Here is a 27417-nt window from a genome sequence, read left to right as displayed (position 1 = left end):
ATAAAAGTGTACATATATTCATAACCTTGACTTCTCAAATTTGGGTTAACTCTACGCGAACTCACCTCACTCCAAATGTGCCATTCTCAGCAATTTTCTCGAGCACACGTACTACCTGCAAACGCAAAGCATCCCGTCTGCGTCGACGCCTCATGTTCTCCTGTTTGCGATCAACAGCTTCACGGATGTAGACAACCAGCTCCTCCATTAAATCCCTGTAGACATAAAACGCTTGTTTTTGTTTTGTTTTTTTTTTTTGGATATCTATGACTATGAGATACCCTACACCGACCAAAAGGCAAAGCAGAAAAGTGTTTTACTTCTTGCTACACAATTTAAATAATCGTTTAATGTCGCAATTATTAAAGTCCCAAATGTAAGATAAAAACTCTTCCTGTTTCTAAGCTTGACTAGCAGCCTTTAGAAATATGGAAGGGCAGAACAAACTCGATTGACTATATCTTTTATTATTCTTTTCAAACAAAAAAAGAATCAAAAATCTCAAGATTCAGTCTGGCAGTCTACCCTTATCTAAATGAAAAATATAGTTGTAAAATATTTTTCAAGTATGTAGCAGTAGAAGATACCCTTAATAGTTATAACTAATAATTTAAAAATAATGCTAAACGGGAACCATACTACAAATAGATGGAATATTTTCGTCGTTTAACCTTTTAAAACTCACAATTAAACCGTTTTATAGCTTCAAAACAGTTTACACAAAATAACAATCAACCTGTTGTCAAATAGCCAATATTTTATATTTATCAATTTATCTTTGCAATTTAATAATTTTGTTTATGAATTAATTTGCTGAAAACAAGATTTGTAAGATTTAGGAAAATATTGGTTTAAACAATATTGTTGGTTACCAAAAAAAAACCTAATATGAGTTTATACTTTTAAAATTGTTCAATAAATTATTGACAGGAAATATTTGTTTGATTTGGAATAAGAACGAGCTAATAATCAAAAAGCAGCTTGAAGTTATTGCATACATACAAGTACTTGTATATTAAAGACGAGAATTGTTATTTTTAAGAACCGTATTAATATTTTTGCCTATCAAATTAAAATACTGACCATAAATCGAATACTTTTTAAATACAAATATGATATAGTTGATTGGAAAGAATTCTTTGATTTTATCTAATAACAATGCTATATTTTCAACGATACAAAAATGTAATCTAAATAAATGTAAATTCGATTTTCCTTGCCTTTATATGGATAGTGAATAAGTGATAAGTACTTTGATTTTATTTTGTGTTCGATTTAAAGAACAATGCAATAACGGTGTTTAAAGGAATTTTAAAGAAAGTTAGTTGCAACACTACATATATCTTCGCAGTCAAGTCGTTTGTCAAAACAAATGGACTGAATTCTTAACCTTTTCACTCGCATTCTGTTGGAATAAAGAAAGTGGGCGAAAAAAAAAGTTGTTACACCACTTACTTGAGCGCATCATGATTTATCATGCCCAGCGCATTGACGGCAGCATCCCGAACGTCGGGCACTTCGCAGCGGAGCAGAGGGACGACGAGCTTGTAGAGGGCCTGTGGTGAGGCACTGCCCATAGCGGATTTGTCACTGCGATCGGCATTCAGGGAATCCGGCGATGAGCTGTAAAACAAATTTATTGTCGAACATTTTAGTGCCAGTTTATATTGCGTATCCGTTTTGGTTGCTTGTGTCGGAGTGGTTTTTTTTTATTTTATTTTTGGCATTTTGGACATTGCCTGCCGACGCCTTAAACATTTGAAAATTGCATTAAGTGGAGCACAAGGGGCATGAAGTTGTCACTTTAAATCATTCAACGAAATGAAGACAAGACAAGCGCATAATATTAGGCGCCTTTTCTCACATTTCCTTCGTTTTTGTGCGCCAATAAACCTAATGAGGCTGAAATTGATTTTACAGTCTGGGGCTTTAATTTATTAACTTAACAGCAGCGTTTAAGTTGTCGAGTTTTTTTTTTTGCCATTTTTGTCACGTGGCTTTGAAGGAAATACAATTGATTGAAGTTGCCAGAAAATAAATTACCATTATTATTAAGTAATACAAATTTAAAAATTTAAATTTACAAATTTAAAAATAGACTAATATTTTTGTTTCCAATATGATCCTGAAATCACTCTTCAAGGTGCCGAATGAAAGCACGCAGATACCAAGCCGTTTGGAGAAGTCAAAAATGAAATTATTGTTAATTTTTTTCTACGTTTCAAAAAGAATTACAATTTATTGAGAACACTCAAAATTTAAACGCCTATTCGAAATGCTTCTTGATCGTTCAAATCATTGTTTGAGTCCGCACTCATTTTACAAAAATTTCAATTCTATGTTAACATTTTTACAAATTTATTTTTCTTTTGGGACGCACCTTGTAAAATTTCAAATTTTATGTTTTATTTATTCGTTTTATGAAAGATTTGTTAGCCGAAATTATATTTTTATTTGAATAATTTTGTCGAAACTAATTTCAAGTTTTCATTATCTCTTAAGAATATTTATTTAAAAGTTTTGCAGCAGACATAAATAGTTTTTTAATTCCATAATTTGGGAACATAAAATATTTTCCAATTAAGTAGCTATGAAGGAAATTTGATTTTAAAGCAATGGCAAGGACTATGCACTCTCTAAAGTATTTCAACCTTTTGGCAGCCTAATACTTTTGCAGTTTCTTTTATATATTTGTTTAAAATTTCGTTTTATTTAAAAAGAATGTATTTTTAAATACAACAAAGCAGGTAAAGTAATATGGACGAGTAAATTATAGCTGATCAGAATTATAGCTAGCATTTGAAAATAGAATTTCTATTTTCTAGTTTTTCTAATAACAAAAGCAAGTCCCCTTTACTATACAGTCAAAGGTAGATATTTTTGTTGTCAGCAAACTTATTTACATCGTAAAATTTTTACACACTCCACAGGCAGCCAAATGGATGTCCATTAAAGACTTCTAGAACGTCTTATTCCGGTTGAATCTCACGAACACCATATGGACTATATTATCTTAGGCTTTTAGAATCAATTTTTGTAGACATGTTCTGTAGTGTTAAATTGTGGGTCATTCAACAGCTTCTCAATGACCAATGCCCATTAGCCTTTGCTGCTGGATATCGTCTACGAATGGAACGTGACTCTCAGATCACTGCTGATTATTAAAGGCACAAAGACAAAAAACGAGGACGCCTTTGGCACCGAAAACAAAAGGGAAAACAGCTAACTAAATATGTATTTACAGTATAAAAATACATTTAAGGCATAAGACAGTCCGCCACGCAACTAAATAAACAATAAATTCTAAATTAAAGCTTTTTTATTGCCTTTACATGAAGCGGGCGCTGCCAACCGTACAATTCTACATTTAAATATTTAACAACAACTGGGGAATCATAATAAATGACAGCAAACAAATTTGTTGCCCCGGCAAGGCGGTCACGCCATAAAAAAAAAGGAGAAGAAAATTGTGCGTTCTACTCGTATATGAAAAATAAATAAACTTCTTTTTGTAATGATTTTTCAATGTTGCAGCAGGCGGCAAAAAATATAAAACATACACATCTGCATGTATATATACATATACATATATAAGTAGGTGAGGACGTAGGCGTTTAGGGGCGTGGCAGGCAAAGACAAAAGCAAACAAGCAAACAAATTGCTTGGCACAATGCTGGCAAAATAAATGAAGTGTTTGTGTCGGGCCAAGCGAGAAAGCAAATGCCAAGGCAATGTAGGGCAAGCAATATTTAAATATGCAAGGGTATGCAAAAGCAAAATGTCCAATTATTAATTATTACAATGCTACAAATTAATTGCTACAAATTGAATCAAATGTCAAAGCCGAACGAAACACACACACACGCACAAACCAACTACAGACATACTGGGAAATTGTAAAGTTCATATATATTTGTATGTACTTATATATCTTTCTCTTGCTCTTTTTCTCATACTATGTATTTATCTACATAGCTTGTTTAGTTTTCGTTTTTTTTTTTAAATTATTATTGTTGTTGTTGCTTTACCCAAGTCGTTTCTGGCGCGCCTCTTTGCGTCCATAGGAGAGCGGCAACGTGAAACGTGTGACAATTCCCTCGGGCCCAAATACATTTGACGGTATATTGTCCAAGGAATCGGATAGCGAACGTGAATCCGCTTGATCTTGTAAACTATAAATTACAATCAATATTGTACATAAAATGGCAAGTAAAGTTTTGTACGGTGTACAAAATATGTACATTTATGTGTATACAAGTATGTGTGATTGGTGGTTGAATGGAGAACAATGCTGAGCGATTCACAAGTTCACGTTTTCTCCGTCCGTCTCTCTGTCTGTGAGTCTGTCTATCTGTCTGTCTGTCTGCCTGTCCTGTTAGCCATATTTTTCAATAAACACAAATATTTTTTATATGGTTGACGCTGTGAACACATTTATTACTGTTGTGGCAGATGGAAAGCGCATCGCACTCTACTTTTATTGACATTTCCCATTCGTGCAGTGTGACAAGGACTCGGTACTGTGATGAATATTGGCTTAATGTATGCACTCTGTGTGTGTGTGTGTGTGTGTGTGTGTGTGGGTGTATGGATGTGTGTGCGTTGAGATTTCAACATAAAACATTTCAATTGAATGCAGTTAACACAATTTCCTGGTGTTGGTTAATTTAAAATATACATTCTTCCAGCGCTCAGTAAATAACTTTTTTTGTAGCTTTATAAGTTTATACATATTATGCAATTTTGAGATCGTGTTTATTAATTATTTCCATTTTTTTTTATATAAGATAAGGCCACTGCACACTTTATTTTCTTTGTTAAATTGATTTGTAAACTTGTTATCCAATTGTTTATATCTTAACAATAATTATGCATATATATAATAATATAATTATAAACAATGTATAAAAGCTGTTCCCCAATCTGTGCCAGTCTGATTTTCATTTTATTATATTCTCCCCGGCGTGTCCTTACTTTTCAAACTTTCAAAATCTGTCCATATCTGGCAAATAATTGACCTTCTTTTTTCCCAACAAAGTTAGAGTGGAACGGACATATAATGTTGATGACATATTGCTTCTTATAAAATGGTAAATGGCGTTTCTTGATACTTTCTTTGTCTTGTAAAGAAAAGAAAAGGCTAAACAGAAAGCCGCAAGTGCAAATTGCCTGCCAACTAATAATTTTCCTGCCAAATTTTAAATTATAGACAACGATTGCTCGATAGAACCAACTATCTGTTTTTTATGAAGCTATGCGGCTTTATTCGTTTTTTTTCCAACTTCTACTTGTGTTACTTGTTGTGGTTTAGATAACGTCTTGCTTTACTTTATAAATTAAAGAGAAATTGGTTTTAAATTTTCTCACTTAATTTTGCACAAGCCTTGGTTTGTTCTTGCTGATTAAGGATCATCCCATATTTCTTTCCACTTATGGGCATGTCCACGTCTCTCCAATCTTAGTCATAATACGTTTGTCTGCATTTACGTTGACTTGGTTTTTCTGTGCTATGAACGTTCCAAGAAGAACGTAACTAGTCTAGTCTTTCTTATGTTCTTGTTATGGCTTAGAAGTCTTCTTAGTGAGAAATATCAGATTAAATGTGTGCGCTTTCTATTCGTTGCAGTGCTTAGTAATAAACCCCACAATAAAATTTCACTGCCTTCAATCAAAATAAAATTTTGGTCTAAGTCGAACTTTTTTTTTCAGATATGTATACTATCCTGTTATGCTGTTTGTATGAAACAAACAATCTAAAATAAGTTGCATGTACCTCGGAATAAAGTAAATCGAAATTAAACACAGCTATATAAAGTTCCAAAAAAAAAGACGATCTAAAAATCTAAAAATTAAACTTAAATTCTAATTGGGTTAAATGCTACGAAGTAAAGAAAAACATTTAAACTGTCTGTGAATAATAAATAATCTGACTAATTAAACACTATATAAATATATTTGCCATTCAATTAAGTCTCAGTGAGCCCGGTCTAATATTATGACACAATAAACCTATTTAAGTATTCACCAATTAAGCATTTACAATTAATTCACACATTAAATCAATCAAATCGAAGCAAAACGGAGCGCAACTTAATTAACTTATCAACGGAATGAGAATCTAGCTTCGCCCTTAAATTGTGGCTATATTCTCATGTTATTCTTTGTGCGCATCATTAAATATTCACATTTATGCTAATTTCACACGTTTATGAACCCAATCAATTGAAACACTAAATAGCTAATGAGGTGTAAATAATTTAAGCATGCTGTCTAATAGTTAATAACGGTACTTGATAGACACAACGAATAGAATTGAAAAATTTGATGAAGCTTATTTACACACCCTTAGGACAACACGGCGAATGAGCGACTTCGATGATAAAACATACATATATGATTTTGTGCAATATGCACATTTTTAATTACAGATCTGAAAATAACTTGAATGGAAATAAGCAAAGAATGGCCACAAAACACGAAACAAATAATTTCAATTAGAATAATTTCATGTTCGAGTGTTTGCTTGCAAATATTTTGTTATTCTTATGCTGTCCAATACTTGTATATGCAGCTGACTGCTAAGTTTGCATTTTATGCAGATATTGCAATATATATTTGCATATTTGTATAGCGTTGATGTGTTGATGTGCGTTTTCTGTACGCATGTGTGGAATTGAGTGTGAATTTATTGTTAGAAGGTACACCTGACAAACAAATAGACATTTTCAATAAAATGCGAATGTATTAAAACAGATATCACATTCCCAAAACCAACACGCGTACACGTGCAGTTGCAGACACAATTTCATACAAATAGGTAAGGATATGTACATGTGTCTGCATATAAATGCCTTATTCAACGAGGCATCAATAGTCATTGGAATGTAAAATGTTAAACAACAATAAAATTACTTACAATATAATTTTGTATTGCTATGCACTTCCAAATTCCTATTGTCATAAGGCAATTGTGATTTGAATTCACAAGCTGTGAAAACCTTTCTATTTAGATATCAGGCAATTAAACCATTTAAATAAGAAAAGTTTTTGCTAAATTAGAATCTATATCTAATTTGTATAATTTTATTTGTTAGTTTTCATTCAAATATGCAGTTTTGAGTGCTTCGCGTTGGAATGAGTGAATTTAAAAGTAATTCGCGAGTTTTGGTTTAATTTCATTTCTAAGTAAATCTTAATCGACGACATTGTTTCCATTTTTTAAATATATTTAATTTGTTGATTGCGGAAACACGCAGTCAGAGTAAAACCGAGCTCACGCAATTCCGCATCATCAAATGAATTTATTTCAAATCAAACATTAATTCGCAATAATTTATTATTTGATTATTCAGTCTTATAATCATGGGTGCAACAGATATACATTGAACATCCTCATTATCCCAATAAAGCGATTCATTTAAACAGCAAAACTTCAAACATGCTTAAAAAAGTTTTCAGTTTAAAACGTAGGTCGAATTGTGGAATTGGAAAAATGTTACTTTAATTCATTTTATTTTTAAAACTTTTAATCAAATACGGGAAAGAAAGCCCAGAATTTGTTCAGTTTTATTAAATTCAATACGCATGTCACTTTAATATATTTTATACTACAATTTATTATCGTTTATAAATTCCAAAAACCAATGCGGAATTGTGAAGTTTTCGGTACTACGTGTAGGAAATATTTGACATTTGGGGTTTTGACAATACTTATCTATTGATTGTTTTTGACAATACTTATCTATTGAAGTCAATTGTCCATTCAGTTCAGTTATAGTTAAAAAAAAACAGAGAATGTAGTGATTTACATGCAGGGATATTTGCAAACATTTAGGGCTTAAGGAATTGGGACTAGTACTATGAATAGTAGAATTGCTTAGTTAAAAACTGACACACGAAATGGACTGAGAATGCTGATATGTTTTTGTTGTGATTTGTTATTAATGCTATCCGAATTTTGACTTACCTCAAGCTTAGATCGGGCGAAGCACATCGGACAGCCACGCTGGGTATTTGGGGAACCAGACGCATGGCACAGGCCACTTGGTTCCGCCATAGACGCAAATACGAATCCCTTTGGCTTTCGGTGGGCATTTTCTTTGTAGGTGCTGAGCCGCGTAATAAAGAGGCGCGATTATCACTGACAGGACTGGTGAATAAAATATATTGGGAATAAGAAATAGATAAGGTAATTATAATAATTATCAATTATATGTTTATTATTTTTACTTCAATTAAAAGCAATACTTTTTCCAAAAACAAAGTTTTTTTTGGATTTATATTTTATGGCTTAATTGTATTTTTTATATTTTCCATCAATCGGAAATTACTTACGTTGGATCTATGACACTGTAGAGTGCATTTAGACGGGCATAGCAAATGGGCCAGGCCTGCGCCACTGCTGAAGGGCATTGCTGCAAAATGCGAGGCCGTTCGAGAAGGCCAAAAAGACAAGTGGCCCAAGGATCGAATTGTTGTTGTGATGAGCTAGCCGAATTTGCTGCAGCTGTGGCAGCAGCGGCCGCTGTGCCACTTGACTGCGAGAGATTGAGCGTCGAGGTGGAGGATTTCGAGTTGTCTGGGGAAAAAGGAAACAGTAATTACTATAGGAAATCAATATATTGTAACTTCTGCTTACCATCAGTGAGACCAGCGAGCCAAACACCGCTGGTACGTTCGGCTATCCATTGCAGATCAATGCAATTCGCATTCAGTATGGCCGTCTTCTCCGTTTGCGGCAATAAAGGCAAACAGCGCTCAATTATTTGCGGACAGCAACGATCCATAACATCGATGAGTGGGGGTTCTGTTTCCGGTATACCCAAAGCACGCATAAGATTCTTCACCTCTTTGAGGATCATGGCGGCCAATTTACGCAAATATGGCCTGTAATTGCAGAGCAGCACCAAAGCGAAGCCCTCGACAAAGTGCAGCGTAGTCATGAGCGGTATCTCGTTCTTCTTGCCGACATCGGCGCTCATGTTGAGCACCGTGTGCTGCGTAATGCTCGACATGCCACTCGATGTGGTTATGCTGGATGCGGCACTGGACGCGGTATTCAGATGCTGCTGTTTGTTGCTGGACAACTGGCTGCTGGTGGTCTCCTTGCCAATGGCGCTCTGAAGAAGATGCGTCGTATTCGGAGGCGAAGCAACAGCGGCAGTTGTTTGGATAACATTCGTGGTTGTCACCACATTTACGCCAGTAACAGCGGTGGTGGGCTTCAGTTGACTAGCAGCAGCAGTACCACCCATGCCAGCAACGGCACCACCACCAGCTACCCCAGCGGGGCCACCAGCACTGCCGGTGGTGGCACCACCTGCTGTCGTGCCATTAATATAAATAGCGCAACGCCATATGTTTAGGAACACAAACAGAATGCGCGTACAGTTCTCCAACAATTGCGGATAGGTGTCGGTGACATCGCGCACCAGAAACTGTGTGTAACCGTGCACGACATCCTGACGCCAATCCGGAAAGTCGATGACCAGCGTCTGCAACGATTGGTGTGTCAATATGCGCAGCTCCTCGTCCATGTGCACAGTTAGACGAGAGAGCAGATCCACCAGCTCTTGAGCTGTCATCGTGTCGGGTATGAGACGCGGCACGGCAGCCACGCACGTGCGAAACAAATCAATCCGAGGCTTACGTTCGCCGGACAACATCTCGTCGGGCTCCTTATTCTGGTTCTGCGTATTGGTCATCATCAATGGCCGGCCATAATGCACATCCAAGGCACGCAATATATCGACAAAGACGCGACGCACATGCGGAAAGTATGTGGACATGCCAATGCTGCGTGCAGTATCGTCCGTAAGCATTTTATTAATGTAAGTTTTCTTAACGCGCAGTGTATTGCCAGAGGGCAGGACAGGCACAGTGCGGGGCATGGGTGGTTCGCCATCCTTTTGCTGCAGCGCGTCGGCAACGACGAGAAAAGCACGCAGTCCAATGCTCATACGTTCCGGATTCAGTATAAGCTTTATGGATCGACCCACACACAACAAATCGTAGACAATTTCACGCATCGCGAAATCCAAACGCTCCTGCGCTATAAACTGAATGATCTTGACAAAAATATTCAGAGGTGTGTCGCGTGGAACAACACCCTTGGAACCCCTGCAAAGAAATGCCATTTAAAATACATAGTTTTGCATATTCTTCCATTTTTAAGGTAAATAATTTGCACACACATATATGTTCTTCCACAATTAGTTTGTTGAATACGAAGTAATATTCTTGAGAAATTTGTGCAATTTGTGTGCAAAATATTTCCCCTTCTGACCATGACGTAATCTACTTACTTGGGAAAAAGTGAATTCACAATGCTCTGCAGTCGCGAATGTGTTGCCGAATTGGATTCACACTTAATGCGTATCATATACACCCATAGGAGACGATAGAGGGACTCCAGAGCCACGCGACTCATCTTGGGATCACGATTCTTTAGATTGCTCAGACACATGGCCAAAAAGTAATGCCAATTGGTCAAAAAGAAGGTCTTCTGCGACACACACAACAGACAGGTGACCAGGGGAAAGAGCGCTAAACGATGCTTTGACTTGGTCGAAGCATCCAAAGTTTGCACATAGAGTAGCTCCACGAAGTTCTTCACACAGGGCACATTCACCTCGTTCTTTACAGCCTGCAGCGAAAGAAAGAGTGAGAAGTGAAGAAACTGAAGCATATCGTATAGAACTTACCGCTGCCACTGGCACCAGTATCTCCACAAAGAGTCCAGCTAAAGCATGTTTGATATCCTTATCCTTCACCTCCAAAAAGTACTGACCACATTCGTGCATGAACTGAAATGACGCCTCAAACTCTTCGATCGGCACCATTTTGACGCGAAAGAATTTCATGCCCATCAGCAGGCTGATGATGCTCTGTGTAGTGGTGGTGGACACCTCCTTCCCGCGAAGCTCTTTCAGTTCGCTCATGAAACGCTTACGCACCGATGCAAAGCGGCTTTGGGCCAACACGCCAATTACCTCCGCATACAGATCCGCAATGATGTGTATATTGTGGGCATTGGGATTATTTTGGAGAGCATCCTTATACTTGAAATGCTTGAAGGCCAGATTCTCAATGCTGCGCACCAGATCCTCGTGGCCAGGATGAAACGGCAACTGTTTGAGTATCTCGATAAGTGCCAAACAAAAAATGAACTCCACAGCCGCCTCGCGTCTCTGCAGCTGCAAATCCAAATCAACGCCAGGTTTCTGCGCCGATTGCGCGCTTGTCAGCGGCTTGTCCAAGCGCTTGAGATCGTTCTTTATTTCCATATCCGAAAGTTGTCGACGGTGCCAAGCCAGCAGTGTTTGCAGCAACGAAGGCAGACAGTGCTCAGCCACCGAACCGAGAGCCGACAGCAATTGATCAAATTGCTGATCCTCGCCACGCTGCAATAATTTCGACAGATTCTTATCGGCGCTCTCCAGCATAACCAGCTCTATTTTCTTCTCCGCCTGGGCTGTGAAATCACTAAATAGATTTCGCATCACTATCTCACCTGGCCTTGGAGCTATTAGCTCGTTGCCAGAGGCTGTGGACATTGCGGCTAAGGCTGGCATTTCTGCTTGACTATATGTGGGCAGCACGTTTATGATCGAACTCCGAGAATTTGTGCCCCAAGGCAGCAGCGATTGTCGCTGAGGAATTAGCAATGAGGGCGGCACTGCGGCAATGGCCGGCGGTGAAACGTAACTCTGCCGATTCGCACTATAGCTGCTGGCACTCGAATGTTCCAAATTATGAACTGATGATGTTGTTGCTGCAAGTTGTGGCGAGTGTTGTTGCTGTTGCTGCTGATGTTGTTGTTGTTGTTGTTGTTGATGTAGCTGTTGCTGTGACTCATACTCTATGCTGTAGGGATATTCATCGTGCACGCTACTCAGTATTTGATAATTTATTGGCGAACTTGTACCGCTGGCTGGTCCACCACCACCGCCGCCACCATTGAGACCATTGCGGGACGCTGTTGTTGTGCCTTTCGGTGTCGAGCTGAACTCGTTGGAATTTATGGAATGACGTTGTGTGGATGTTGAGCCACTGCTCTCCAGCTGTCCCTCCTCGCAACGCTGTTGCTGTTGCTGTTGTTGCTGATTGCCGTTATCACTGCCCGCCAGTTGTTGTTGTTGTTGTTGCGGCTGATAACCATCTTCATAGTACGGTGTTGATGCTCCTCCTGCTCCTCCACCACCTACCCTCGGCTGTGCCTGTGGACTTTTTGTGGGCGTTGTATTTAACGCAGCTGTCGCGACTGCCGCTGCTGTTGTTGTTGTTATTATTGTTGTCGGACTAATGCTGGTAGCCGGTGAGCAAGCACCACCTCCGCCTCCAACGCCAACACCTCCGCTGCCACCGCCAGCTGCAACAACTATTGTAGCCTCACTCACGTGTTGCTCATTTGGGTTTTGACTTGTGCCTGTTATTGGAATATATATTTCAACAAAAATACACATTAGAAATCGCGTTGCGTTATCATTTCAGGCTTACATTACAACTAACCCCATACTACACACAATCTACAAATGATTCATTGTGCCAACTACAACAGCACAACACACTCATTGGCAATATACTATACACATACTCGTACACCCAAAATTCACATAACAACAGCAACTAAATAGAAAAGCAAATGCAAAAATTAGCGCTTATGAGAAAAATGCTCTAAACAGTTGAAATTTTAGTTATTTATACCAAACTCAGCCTTTTGCTCACTTTCAAAAGACACGCCTACGAATGAAATCTGTAAAATAAAACACAAAACATACAATTAGAACGTTAAAGTCGCTTGACTTTTTTATACCCCTGTACCCATCCCCACACCCACGGCCATCAAATTAATTTAAATTAACTTTAGTACACAGATCATTCATATTGGAACTGTAATACGAGTATATAGGGCTACCATTTTGAAGAAACTTCAGAATATAGTAATGCATAAAAGAAAACAATAAACATCAAATGTGAAAGACCTGTAAGTTTATAGTTTTAACGGTAATTTCTCAATCGCTCGTTCCTGTGGCAGCTTTATAAAATAACTGAGCTATATGAGATTTGGGAATAACTTATTGTGCATACAAACCATGTTTGGTTTCTCTAGCATTTTTCACTCAAAAGATATCGATATTCATACGGACGGACAGACGAACATATTTATATCGGCTAGTCTCATTATGCTGAGCATATTTGTGTATAGAAGATACTATATATTGGAAATGTTTGTGGCATTACAAAGACCTTGGAGGTCTGTTAGTCATATGGCTGGCACAAGTACGATTTGTTATTTGTTATTTAAAAGGAGAAACACATTTTCAGGAGTATATTATTTTTAATATGCTATACAGACGCCTATTCTCTCATTGCTGAAAATTAGCAGTTCTTCCTTTTATTAAAATCAGAACTACACTTGCTATATACAAAACCCAAAATTAACTTATGTAAAGGCTTATTTACAGATTTTATGAAAACACTTTCCTGATGGCAAAAAATGAAAAAAATTTTTTATTCGATTCGAAAGCCCTATAGAAATTTGTTGGCAGTAAAACGATATGAGTCGCTATGATGCACAATTCGCATCTGTTCGTCTGTCTGTAGACCTTTAAAAATGTTCTTAAATCCAAGAAATATAAGGTTTAAATCAGCCCTTAAAACTAGAATCGGCCCTGCTCCTATTTGCTTAAATTTCCTATTGGGTCTATTCCCATTTTGATAGTCACACATCACAAATTTTATCCACATTGAATATTCTAAAAAATTGAAGAATGTAAGTATTTATATATATTTCTTAATATAAACATACTCGTATATGCTAGGAAATAATTCAAGAGGAAGTAATTGGCGCTATAGAGCTGAATTGGAACAAACTTGACCACTTTTTTGGCATTGGAGCAATCGCAATTTATCAGCATTCTGGTTGAAACGGCATAACGGTTGTGACCGCAACTAAGTACCAACTATTATATAGATCCTATTTCAAACGGTTTTCTAAATTTTTTTGGAAGGAACACTCTGCACAGTGTTTCGTATTATAAACACCATACTCATATTCATTTACTGAAATTATCCCTTCTCTTTCAATTCAGAAATACGAGTGGGACCTAAATTAATTAATTATATCCCTTTAGAAATATGCATTCGTTATCATTGTGGAACACCGAGAATACAACATTTTGCAAAAGTCGATACAATGTTTTTCTATTCAACAAAATATTATGATGGATGAACATATGAACACGCAGACATATAAAGAGACTTTTGTTTATAAACAAAGATGTATGATGACTACATAGGTATAGTATTAAAAGCTGTTAAAAGATGCACGAAGTTCGGTCAAGTGGTTTTTAGTTGCTAGACCACTTGATTGAAACTAAGAATGCATGCATGTGCTTTCATATTCTCGTAGAATCCAGGGGTGCGTCCAGTACTAACTCGTGCAGCTAAAGGCATAAATTGTCTACTACAAGTATCAACAAAAAACCCCTTTATGCACGTTTTTATTGCAATTAGTTCCAAGACCTTAAAAACTTGTTTATGGCGGTCCGGTTAACAAGGAAAACGCACGATAAGAACAATATAAGCCACTTATATGTACTATCAACTTTATTATCAATAGAGCGCACAATGAAATTTAAAAGCCGCTGACGTATATTTTTGAGTTTGTCTAAAAACAAGCTTTTATCTTGCATTTGCTTTTATTTTGTTTTTACCCAAAAACGCGTTCCTTCACCCCACACACACACACGCACACACACACAGACACTTACGAGAAGGCACGCCTTAAATGCAAATGTAAATATAATTAGCCGCCTTATCATCAAATGCTTATTTCCTTTGTTCATGTGTACATATCGTAATTATCAAAGTTGACAACGTTTCGAATACCCTGCATATCAGATAAAAATTGCACGTTGATTGAACAGCCGGCCCGATTGATAGATTGATTGCATTGTGTCGCCAGTCAATCAGACAACATATTGTCATGCGTATTTAAAGCAACAGCAAGAACATTTGTGTTTGCTGTGTTTTTATCTTGGCGCCACCGCCACCGCTATTCACAATTTTCAGTTGCCGATTATGGAAAAATATACAAATTTCCAATAAAATGACATCACAAATTCTGATACACAACCGTATTGAATTTTATCAAATTTTCTATAGAAATTTTGTTTTGCTTGACTGCATGTGTAGCTTTCTAAAAACCCATTCTTATATGATCCAATTCTTTGTTTATAACCCCCATATAAGACGGCCAATTAATAAATTAGACTTATAAAAAATTATATAACATTTTATGGATATCCAAAAAGTACAAATGCCCCCTAAAAAAAACTCTTTAAAGCATATCGAATTTCTGGCGCGTGTCTTACAAAATTCAATAAAAAATTCCTTAACCACTTATAAATGGAATACCAACCAAAGATTCATGAACTTGCTGGCATGTTATGCCACATGCAGACATACTTGTACATACTACATTAGATGAAATATGAATTCAATCAATAATAGCCATGTCTTTTGAGGACTACTTTTTAAGTGCATGCCGAAGTACGCCCGAGTTGCGGGCGGTTTCTATTTATATAGCAAGTATTTTTCAAATAAGCTAAAGCCGGTATTCAAACAGCACGGAAATTGTATAAGTTAATAAATAATGAAAAAACCTAATAATAAGATTGTAGCTCGACTTTAATTGAGTTTGACTTTAGAATGCCCTGTGTGTTAAATTTTTACCTAGACCTAAGGGAGTAAGACTTAACGAGATAATCGATATAGAGATGTACGTATGTCTGTCCGTCAATCTCTCCGTAACATTGACAGCTAGATTCACCACACTTGGCATGTAGACTTGTCTTATCCATATGCAGACCAAGTTCATTACAAACCGTATATATAACCGTTATCGTAGCCAAGCTATACATTAAGGAGCTCGTGCTGTGAATCTCACAATAGTCTATCAATATCAAAATCCTGAGAAATAAGTATACACCTATAATTAAGATACACAATAGTCTATCAATATCAAAATCGTGAGAAATAAGTATACACCTATAATTAAGATACACATTAGACAACATGCTTTAAAAAAATCAAATAAATTTCGGGCCTTTCTAACTTTCTTTGTAAGAACATTCATTTCTACTTACATACAATACCAAAAATTCTGCGCTATTCAGGGTTAAAACGTGTGAGATAGGTATGTACAAGCGAATATAAATAATATATAGAATATATAACGCAAAATGTCATGTGAAAAAAAAGTTGTTCATTGTCATAAGGCTGGCCATCAGCTGTTCGAGCGCTCAGCTCGAGGCTAACAAGGCGTTACATGTTCTGTCAAAGGTCGCAGGCACAAGTTCAGGGTTAGGGTTTGTTTGACTCTGAATAATTGATAAAGTTTAAGTGCACGGCGATGGCGGCGATAACGGAGACACAGCACAAGAATTTACGTTTGCTTTCATATAGATATTTATATAGTACATCTACATATGTACATGCATGTGTATGTATATACACATTGAAATATAAAGCTATTTAAAGTCGCCAGAAATGTGTTGGTCATTTAATTGTCAAACAGTTTCGACATTTCCAAATAGAACTGCTTGGCACTGAATAGAATCGGTTGGAAAAAATGTGTTTACATTATCTAGAAATGCAGGGAAATACGGCAAATAAGTAAACCAATGATGCAGAAAAAATGCCGGCAAATCCCCATTTTCTTTTCTAAACATTTGCCCATTTTTAATGCTTTTAATGAAAATGGCGTAGGAAAAAAATTCCGACACACAAGCCAACAAAAAGACATTTCGTAAAAGAAATATGCGCATATGTATTATTAATAACATATTAACACGAGCGCGAGCGCGAACGCCTCTCCAAGAAGTAAGAAATAAAATAAATCACCCAATAGCAACAACAACAAGTCTTGTTACTAAAAAAGCGCTTTGGATGTGTCATCGACGCAGCGCCAAAAAATATAACAACAACACAAAGGCGGGAAAAAACACATGGGTGGAAAAAGAAAATCAGTCGGTGGCGGGGAGGAAAGAATTCAGTGGGTCAGGAAAAAATTGCAGTAGCGGCAATTTTTTTCATTTCGCCTCCCAACTACCTCGACGAAATTTTAAATGAGCATAATGGGAAACCGAAATGATGCTGATGATCTTGGGAGATATTCATATGTGTATATATTTGTGCGGATTCTTTGCTGAATGTTTCAAATAAGAAATATTGCTATAAAGATTTAGTTTAGCCCAAGAATGTAATTGAAATCGTAAACAAATAATGAAAATAATTTTCCAAACTATCTTTAACAATAAAATTAAGTACATTGCAATCGCGACAACTCATTAATTCGAACATATGTTTAATTCCCATTTCGGATTCTTTGTGCAGAGTATATAACAGGCAGAAGGAAACATCTTCGACATACTTTGTACATGTTCTAAATCAGCATGATGGGACAAATCGATTAAGATACGTCCGTCTGTCGTCTGTCTGGATGAACGCCTGGATTTCGAAAACGGCAGAGCCCACGGTCTTATACAATAAAAGCAAACCTCACAGAAGTGTGTCAACAGTCTCGTTTTAAATTGTTTAGGTTGATAAGTTCGCTTAAAAAGGTTTAATTGAATCAGTTTTAACATTCACATAAACACTGCACAAATGGCATTAATCAGAAAAGAGGAATATATTTAAAAACATACCCTAATTGTCCGGTCAATCGAAAATTTAGTTAATCCACAATTAAAAAAAAAAATTATAACCTGACTAACCCCCACTACCCACCAAAATCTTGCAGATTAATCGAACTATGTGGCAGCAATTTTTCCTATGGCAACTATATAATAAGAATAGAATATGTCTAAATACCAAGAATGTTTATACAGACGAATAAACAGGCGGACATTGGATATCAAAATGGGTCTGTGATGAACACTCACACTTGAGACGCAGCCTTAACAGATAAATATATTTCCCAATATAGTATCAGACATTTTATAAAGGATTTAGTTGCATCTTATTACCCATTCTTCCATTACTTCAATATAAACCCGATATTGACGACTAAAATTACAATTTAGATAGTATGGTTCTGTGATTATACCCAACCGTAGAAATGCGTAGCTACAATATAATTATGAGTTTAATTTAATTACAAATATAAAAAGATGATTTCGATTGTACTGAAGCAGGGAAAGAAGCTACAATGGTCTCTGTTATCTTTGTAAATGTGAGACAAGTTGCAAAACGTATCTGTTTTGTCAATATGTTTGATTATCTTTTTCTAAGTTCACATCACATGGTTTCTTTCACAATTGCATATGCAAACTCTATCTTGAATTTAATGTATAATAATTGTATAATACTATGTCTGCTATTAACAATCCAATTTTCAACACCATTGGTTGAAGCAATGACTTAAAGTTTAAAACGAAAACATGTTGAAATTTTGGCATGTTCTTGACAACGAAAATTTAATGTAGAAAATTTATTTAAAGGAGACTCTTAAATAATGTTTGATTTAATCATAAAATTGTTTCTTTGTTTACGCAAAAAATGCAACAAGAAAAAAAAGACATAGTATAGTCGCCGGTAAGAGCAAGTCTTTCTACAGTTGTTTGTAATAAATGTATTGGCTTCGAAAACTGAAAACTATAATAACTTATTTAAAAAATAAATTTTGCACGCAATTTCCAATATAAAAAAAAACTTATCTCTAAAACACTTAATTGATGAAACCCACCTTTTAGTTTTTTTGGTGTCCATTGAAAGTTCCATAACATCAAACTGGAGCATAAATTTGTAAAATAATCACAGCTACGAAAATTATATCCAGGCAGATTTACAGCCGTTTATAAGACACACATATAGTACATACAATCACAAGAACAAGGCACTAATTCTTTATTGATTATTAATGCCAGCTTTTTACACAAAAACCAATTGTGTTTTCAAATTAAACTGTTGTTGATTTTCTGTTGCAGATGGTAAGGCAAGATCTGTTCTCTACATTGCAAATAAAAAAAATCTGATTCACAATCAAACATATGTATGTACATTTGTGTGTATGTATGTTTAATAGTTTTGCTTAAATTCACGTTGATTTTTGCTGGCCATGTCTGACCATCTAAGGCTGATAAGGCAGGCATTTAAAGCCAAACCTCATAAATGTGTCACTGTGACGACAAGCAAGCGACGTTAATCACAATATAGCGCCGATTTCGCGCAGTTGCTTTTATGTTTTCATATGTATATATTTATACCCTTGCAAAAGTTATTAAAACTTTGACCATATGCTTGTTATTTAAAAAAAAAAAGCTCATGTTCTACGTACATTTGTGATAAGAATATTGTTATGTCGAGGTAACCAGATAAATGTCTACTTATCTATAGCTAGGCAAATTAAATTCTTTGTTGTAAAAGGCCAAATTATTAGTTGAAATAACAAAGTTTCTTAGAAACAATGACTAAACAATAATATATAGAAGTCATAATGGCATCGAAAGATTATACACATACATATATAGTATAGTAGTATATCTATGAGATGCGAAAAAAGCCTCGATACTTGTATAAATGTTGTTTATTTTCGAAGCGATTTGTCAAAATAGATGTTACAAAGAAAAACCTTCATGTTAAGACACATATTTTATATTTCTTTAGAACAACATACATATACATATAGTTCTTAGGTGAATATGTATATAGACAAATCTATTGAATTAGAGACCTTGCAAGGGTATATAATCTTCATCATGCCAAAGAAATTATTGTTTTGTTTCTTTAAAGTAATCACACATATTCTTCAAGAATGTAATTTATATGGTGGTTTTGGTGTTGCTTAGAACGAAAGATTAGCGAACGTCGACTGCGATTTATTTATTTTTAATTGAATTTACTGATTATTTGTATGAGACTTAATAAGCACTGACTTCTAACTTATAATGTTTACACACACACACACAGGCGCACTCAGAAAGCAAAATTTATGCTAATTTAAAGCAGAACCGTGCGCGTCGTCAGTTGTAAATTGCCAAAAATAATGAGCTCAGCTTTTGCATTCAAATCGGGAAGCAATGCCGATGTTGATCATGTTCATGATGATGATGACAACAACAAAACGTTTAGACGTCAATTTGAAATTACAGAAATGAGGCAATTTTGGCACGCCTTTGAAAACGCAACTAATTGTTCACACACAGCTCTTGTTGCCTCGATGGGCCACCAATATACATATGTACTATTTATTTTTATATTTATGTATATTTTCACAAACACGAAAATCGAAAAGTAAAAAATGCCCAAAAATTTAATACGCGCAACCGCAAAAACAAATGCAAATGCTAGCGAGCGTAACGACGAATTTCGACTGCGGCGAAACAGGCCGCGGCCAGACAGGGTACGTCAGTGAGCACAGAAACAAATAAAGCAATAAGTAATAATAAATAGCAGCAGAAACAACAACAAGAACATCAACGAGGCATGCGAGGCAAAAACAAACGACAACGATACGATGAGTAGTAAAAAGCGCGCGCGCTCACTCGCAAATTGAAAACACAAAATCAAAACAAGGTAACAAACGATAATTGTCTATTTAAAATTATGATTAACGGCGTGACAGCAGTACGAGAAAGAAGAGCGACAGACAGGGAGAGATAGATAGAGAGAGTGAGAGAGAGATAGAGAGAGAGAGAGAGAGAGCGAGTGGCAGTAATAGAGCGAGCACGAGAGCAGCAAATTGGACAGCTGTTGCCTGCGGCGAATTGAGAAAAGCCGCAAAATGAAAATACAAAACATGCACAGCTGTTCCCTGACGTCGACATCAATTTAAGCAGCGACGCTAGCGTTGCCTAAATAGTTGCAATGGTCGCTATATGTATACACACATACTTATGTATGGACGATATATTACACATACGACACGTGGTATGAAAAAATATAATATGCACAAAACGAAGCACGATTAGTGCAAATTGTCGTTGTCATTATTGTTGTTGCTGCTGCTGCTCACTTGATTTGCCGCACATACCATATCTACTAAATTGAAGCGTTTAAGCTTGTGAACATATGACTCTGTACAATTAGCTATAAATGCGCCATCGAATTACTTTTTCCCTTGGCACCACAAAAATTTTCCACTTAAAGCATTTTCATACATTTATTGTCCGTACATTGCGGCGTATACGCAACGTGCACGTAACTCTCTTCGTTTTGTTTGAAGGTTTTGTGCGGCTGACTGAGCTGGCAACGTTTGATGGACGCCTTCCGTCTTTGTCGTCGTTTGGCTTAGGCCGTACACATTGTATAACTAGCCGTATACGTGATGGCGCCTCAAACTATGCCAGGTTTTTGTACTATATGCCACACACACCAACACTCAAAAACTTACATAAATCAGCAGAAAAGTGGCGAACACACTTTTAAATAAAACACTACATTTTGTTTGTCTTGTAATGACGTTCAGCAATGCAGACGAAAATTCATTTTGCACACAGCAAAAATACACAATCTGAATTGTTTAATAATAAACAAGAACTAAAAATTGATTATAAACTAAAGCAGAAGCAGCTGCAACGAAAGCGGAAGAAGCCGCCAAGAGCGACAGACAAACAAACGCAAATGGTCTCATCATTCAGCAAACAAAACAACAACAAAAATTACAAATTAAGAGCGAGAAACTTGCGCAAATATTTATGTGATACATAGACTTATTAGTTGAACACAGTGAGCAGCTACAAATTAGCACCTGGTCGCTATTTTACAACAATTGTGAGTTCACTTGAGCCTTAAAGTGCTTTCCAAATAAACCTTAGGCCATTAGCTAATTTCATTTTACCGCTTATAGGTAAATTACATCACGCCTACGACAACAACTACGATTCAAAAATGTTAAATACGACCAACAAACCAACAATCGCACTGCCTCTGTACTCAGACTTTCGGCTTTAAAAGCCAAAATAAACAAAACAAAAAAAAAAAGAAAAACGCACGCAATGGCAAACACGCGAGAATGCGACGCACTTTACACCCGGACTGGTAAACACGAGCACGTACACCCGAACACTTACTATACACACTGGGCAAACAAACAGTGGACGCGTACAAGGACGCCAAAGGACCAAAACACTCGAGCAGCTCGATAAAAGTGAAATTCTTTACACGGCGCGCGCGTTGCAATTTCCACCATTGACGACGGCTCCCAAACAAATGAGCATGAGAACTGTTTCAAGCATTGCGGCTTTGACTAAACTGCAGTGGAAACCCACTAAGCGGAACACACCCTACAGAATTTATATGCCATGTAACCAAATGTTTATTATTCATGTTATTTATTCATCAGCCCAAGTAGAATTATAGAATACAATTTCATAAAACACTATAAAACTCTGCCTTTGAGGCTCATGAACGCATTTTCATATGCAATGTTAATATAAGATAACGAAAGCTAATAAAGCGGATTTTCGAATACCTGTCACATATATGAATGTATGTACATATGTATGTAATGTTTAACCTTAATTGCGATTTATTATTTGTTTGAAATTCGCTGCAACTGCAGCCACTTCGGTTTTTATACCCTGTACCCGTAGGGTAAAAAGGGTATATTAGGTTTGTGCAAAGTAACATACAGAAGGAAGCATCTCCGACCCCATAAAGTATATATATTCTTGATCAGCATGACGAGAGAAATCGATCTAGACATGTCCGTCCGTCTGTCCGTCCGTCTGTCCGTCTGTCCGTCTGGATGAACGCGAGGATCTCAGAAACTATAAAAGCTAGAATAACCAAAGTTGGCATCCAGATTTTCCTAGGTCCGAGTAAGGACGAGTTTATTTTATTTTTTGGAATTTTTCCCCCCTTCCCCCGCTACAGAATTTCGTCAATACCGTCCACATTTCAAATGCTACCTAAACCAAACTTTGCACACATAATTAATATATAATTGTCTACTGTTGTATAAAATTTTATTCAATTCGGTCAATTCTAAGAAAAGTTATTAGCAAAACAAATTCTCGCCAGTACAACCTCCCCAAACTGCAGCAACAAGTTCGCTCTTCTTCTTCCTCTTTTTGCTGCTGCTATGGGCGCATATAACTCAGTGACGGAAGTTTACATGGGTACAGGGTATTACACTGTCGGGCTTGCTCGACTGTAGCGTTCTCTCTTGTTTTTCTTGTGTTAGTTTCGTCTTGATCAGATAGTTGTATAAAATTGAAATATTGATTAATGAAATATATTTATAAACATTTTCAGAGTTAAATACTTAATTTTTTTGAGGTACAAAAATATTAAATGTAAAATATCAACAAATATCAGTAAAATTTAAATATTTATTAATGAAATATTTTATAAACATTTTCAGAGTTAAATACTCAAGAATATCAAATTTAAAATATCAAAAAATATGAGTAGAGTTTGCTTTTGATTGATTTTTTGCAATAATTGTTCATCTGCTATTTAAGTATAAAATGCAGGTTTCCTGCATTTTCTGTTTAGTTGTGGCCTGGGCAAACCATTATTATATAAATTGTTTTTATTTCGAAAATTAATTGGCCTAAGCTGAGCGTTAAATTTAAAATAAAGCTTTTTTTAATTGTAAGTATAAATGTAATTATATTTTTAATTTATTTAATCACAAATTACAAATGTGAGCAATCAAACAAAAGTATAAATGCACTACAAAATACTTTATTATTTAATTTATTAAAATCCTCTTTTAGGTGCTCCCTTCTGACAAATTCAAAGTTTTCAATGTTTTTCAACCAAAAAAATCTAAGAAAAGTGTTTACTGTAGGAACTGACACTCACGCACACTCACACATAAACACATACATATATATATATATATGTATATATATATATATAAATATATTTACATTTAGACGCAAGCACACAGCTGACGTTGACGTTGATATCGAAAAACATGTTCGTGCGCTCGCTCGGTTGACGAAAAATCTTACAGCTTATGCAATTTTTACAGGTGTACGGGAAGCTTGGGGGCAACGCCAGCGATGACGCTCAACAGTAGCGGCAAGTCAAGTCAAGCCAAACGAAGCGACGCTCGACATTTGACATTGGCGAGCAACATTTTCTAATTTTGCGACACTACAATCCGTTGGATAACTGCCAGGTTGCGCCCTCTGTTCTACGCCTAAGTTGTATCACCGTTGCCACTGCCCCAAAGCACGACCAGACGAACGACTGACTGACAGACTAACTGACTATCTGCCTGACCGGGCGTCACTTTTTGTGAATGTCATTATCAAGGTTTATATTTTCGCGCGTCATTTTTTTTTTTGGCGAGTTCTACGTGTGTCTTTTATGGGGGAGTGCTCGCCTGTTATTGTAGCATTTTGTGAATGAGATATATATGAAATAGTGTATACGTATTTGTTAATGGGTGACTAAAGCGTGCCATTAATGAATTATGTGGAATTATAAGGGCACTGAAACTAAAATAAAGACACAATCCTACAGCGTGTAATGAACCAACACAAAATGGGCAGAAAAACTAATTACCTATTGATATCAAAAATAGGTATGAGCGGCGTTAGTATTATAAATATTATTAGTGTAACATACATATGTATATATTTTCATATATGACAAATATAACTACTAAGCTTAACGCATTATTAAAACTTTATACAACTTTATACTAAACAACCTGTTAATTGCTGCCTCAAAGTCGTCAATACCCCATTCAGTAAGAATCAATTCACTACTCATCATCAATAACACGTTGTGAAGACCTCGATAAGCAAGGTGTACATAAATTTGTAATAAAAGGCGACCTCTTTAAAATTTTAGCGGGAAAGCGAGTAAATTTTTTGGCTTTTCTAACCAAAAAACAAAACTAAATATTCTCATTCTCAATACTTCTAGCCACTGTACTACTCTATCCGAAGGTTATAGCAATTTTTATTTTTTGATTCCGTAACATTGCTCAAAGCTCGCAATCAATACAACATCAATAGTGAAAGAATATCGTTCTACTCATCGTTTTCTTCATCAATCCCTGCTTGTACAATCTTAGATTTTTTCGAAGACGTCAGCATTGAACTTTTCAATCAAATATGTAAATTAAATCGAAAAATTGTCTAATAAAATCTTGTATGGTCTATATCAGCATTTATGAATTGGCATTATGTACATACATATATGGTTATAAAAGCCTTCATTTGTAGGTGAGAAAACTGGAATTAAATATTTTATTCAACATCTTGGATCAAAAATTCATAAATTTAACGTATTTTTCGATAAAAGATATTGTGTGCTTGGTGAAAAAAAAACGTTGGTATCTATGTTTGCACGTCCAAATATTTCCCGCTGAAAATTTTATAAAAATAACAATACTAGCAGTAATTATTGCAAAAATGTAGATTTAGAAACAATATCTACTTATGTGTCTTATAAACGCAGAAGTTAAGGAACCTAACCTCTATGCATGTATTTAGTATTGCTTTTCCATTAGCTTATTTAAGATTTGGTAATATTTCATATTAACTGTGGCTAATGTGGCGATAGTTTTGATTCAGAAAGGTCATTCTAAGCATTGCGAATAGCCCCCAACTTCCTGTCATATTCAAATTGTATGTTAATTAGGTGATCATCTCTCTGTTCAGTGCAGAAAATACATACACATCTGCCTGAAAGTCGGTATGTTGTCTTATATGTAAGTCGAGCGTACAGCGATATTTGACTACCGGTGTTAACTATTAAGGACCACAAGGTGATAGATGATAAGAGGGAATACAAAAATAGAGAAAAAATTAAGTATTTATTTAATAAATTCAAAAAGAATGGGCTTAAGGCTTAGTTTTTTGAGTGATAAAAAAATAACTTTTGTAACTTCTACAATTGCTCAAGAGCTCCCTTTGAAGTATCTGTGTATGTTTCAATAAGCCTATTTTATTGGAACGGTAAATCAGAGCCGTTGTCAGAGAAAACAAATCACAGACTGAGCTTAAAAACTGCGTCGCAAACAAAGTTTTCAACAATAAATTATGGCAAAGATTCAAAGAACAATAGTCACATAAAAAGCAATAAAAATGTATACATTCACACACGCACACACACATATACACGTGGCCATCGGCCCACTTGGGAGTGCGCAAAAGTGCACACAAAACGGTCATAAAATCTTTATTGTATATTGGGTCGGAGGGGTGGGGTGGCAAGAAAACCACAATCAAAGTGAATCATCCACTTAAGAAATAAAGACGCACACCAACAACAACAACAACAGCTTAATGGTCAGTGGCAAAGGCGCCGACGCGTAGGGCTAAAAGAGAGCAGCTGATGGTGGAAAAATGAGAATGCACGGTGGGAGACGCGGAGAGTGGAGCTGTACAGAAGCTATAGCAACCCGATAACTCAAGCGTACAAGCACACCAACACACGCACACAGAGCGAGACTTCAATTAGTAGGTGGGCGTAAACAATTAGCAGCGACGCCAACTGCGACGTCAGCAACAGTACTGCGATTGTTGCTGCACCCAGACCGGACGAGAAGCGAAAACATTTACAAAAATACATTTATATTGCACATGCACCCGTTTGGCAGCGTCAAAAACAAAAATAGAACTTTTGTACTTGTATTTAACAAACAAAACACTTTTTATCACTTACTTATAGGCTCACCTGCACCGCCGTTGCCGCTGTTACTGCGCTCGTCGAGAAACAGGGCCTCTTCTTGTAGGTCCAAAGACTGCTCCATTTGTTGCACAAAACACTTGCACTAACAAACTACACACAATTGTTAAAGTAGACAAACACACTGTGTTGTTTTTCGCAAGCAACATGAAACTAAAACCGTGAAAGTGCAGCCATTTTTTTTTGCAATGTAATTCAATTTACGAAATACATTTTAGCCGCCTCCGGCGCAGATGCGCCGCTTTGCGCACCCTAGCTCACTAGCACTAATACTAATTAGTTGAACTAATTTTAAATAAAATTCAATTAAATTTTTACAAAATAATTAAAGACGCGTACATGAAAATTTTACGAGACCACGGCGAAGCAAACAGCTGAGTTTTGTTTAGACGGAGGCGCTGCCAACTCGAAGCTAGTTTAGAATGCCAGCGCTGCCAGACAGTTAGGGCGGCCGGTAGTTGAGTTCTTCTACCAAACTGACGTCACATGCCTAATAGAGATGCCAAGATATCGATGCTTAGCAGAAAATCATCGAAATAATTTAAATGCATTTAGGTGTTAATTTAAAGCTTGTTAGTCCATTTTTACTTAACATAATTTTACATAATTTATTGAAAACAACTGGTTTTCACTTTTAAGACGCAAAATAAGTACCTTAAGTACCCTTTTAATTTTGCATTCACAGTGTTTCAGATTGGAGAAAACGGGTATGTTCTCCTATGTATGTACATAACTACAAATGCATATGTATAG

The 27417-nt window shown here is 36.2% G+C and overlaps 1 protein-coding gene across 8 annotated transcripts in view; it reads right to left on the bottom strand.

Moving 5' to 3' along the window:
* LOC115632891 (protein furry) overlaps positions 1 to 26923 on the bottom strand; it is an 81423-nt gene extending 54500 nt beyond the window's left edge. For 3 of the 8 annotated variants that reach the window (XM_030530173.1, XM_030530175.1, XM_030530176.1), the window contains exons 1-9: positions 26641 to 26923; positions 10704 to 12427; positions 10305 to 10645; positions 8639 to 10119; positions 8335 to 8578; positions 7967 to 8149; positions 4029 to 4172; positions 1456 to 1623; positions 66 to 215 (exon numbers count right to left, since the gene is read on the bottom strand). In XM_030530173.1, the coding sequence (XP_030386033.1) occupies positions 66 to 215; positions 1456 to 1623; positions 4029 to 4172; positions 7967 to 8149; positions 8335 to 8578; positions 8639 to 10119; positions 10305 to 10645; positions 10704 to 12427; positions 26641 to 26728 (4523 nt within the window). In that variant the 5' untranslated portion in view covers positions 26729 to 26923. Of the gene's footprint in view, positions 1 to 65; positions 216 to 1455; positions 1624 to 4028; positions 4173 to 7966; positions 8150 to 8334; positions 8579 to 8638; positions 10120 to 10304; positions 10646 to 10703; positions 12428 to 18751; positions 18851 to 26640 lie in introns of those variants that run through there. The other 5 variants (XM_030530177.1, XM_030530181.1, XM_030530178.1 and 2 more) reach the window with 5 other exon arrangements.
* Between the last annotated feature and the right edge of the window lie 494 nt (positions 26924 to 27417).

Source organism: Scaptodrosophila lebanonensis, unplaced genomic scaffold (assembly GCF_003285725.1).
Source record: "Scaptodrosophila lebanonensis strain 11010-0011.00,11010-0021.00 unplaced genomic scaffold, SlebRS2 tig00001415-arrow-pilon, whole genome shotgun sequence".
Lineage (NCBI taxonomy): Eukaryota > Metazoa > Arthropoda > Insecta > Diptera > Drosophilidae > Scaptodrosophila > Scaptodrosophila lebanonensis.
This window is presented reverse-complemented; position numbering and strand designations above follow the sequence as displayed.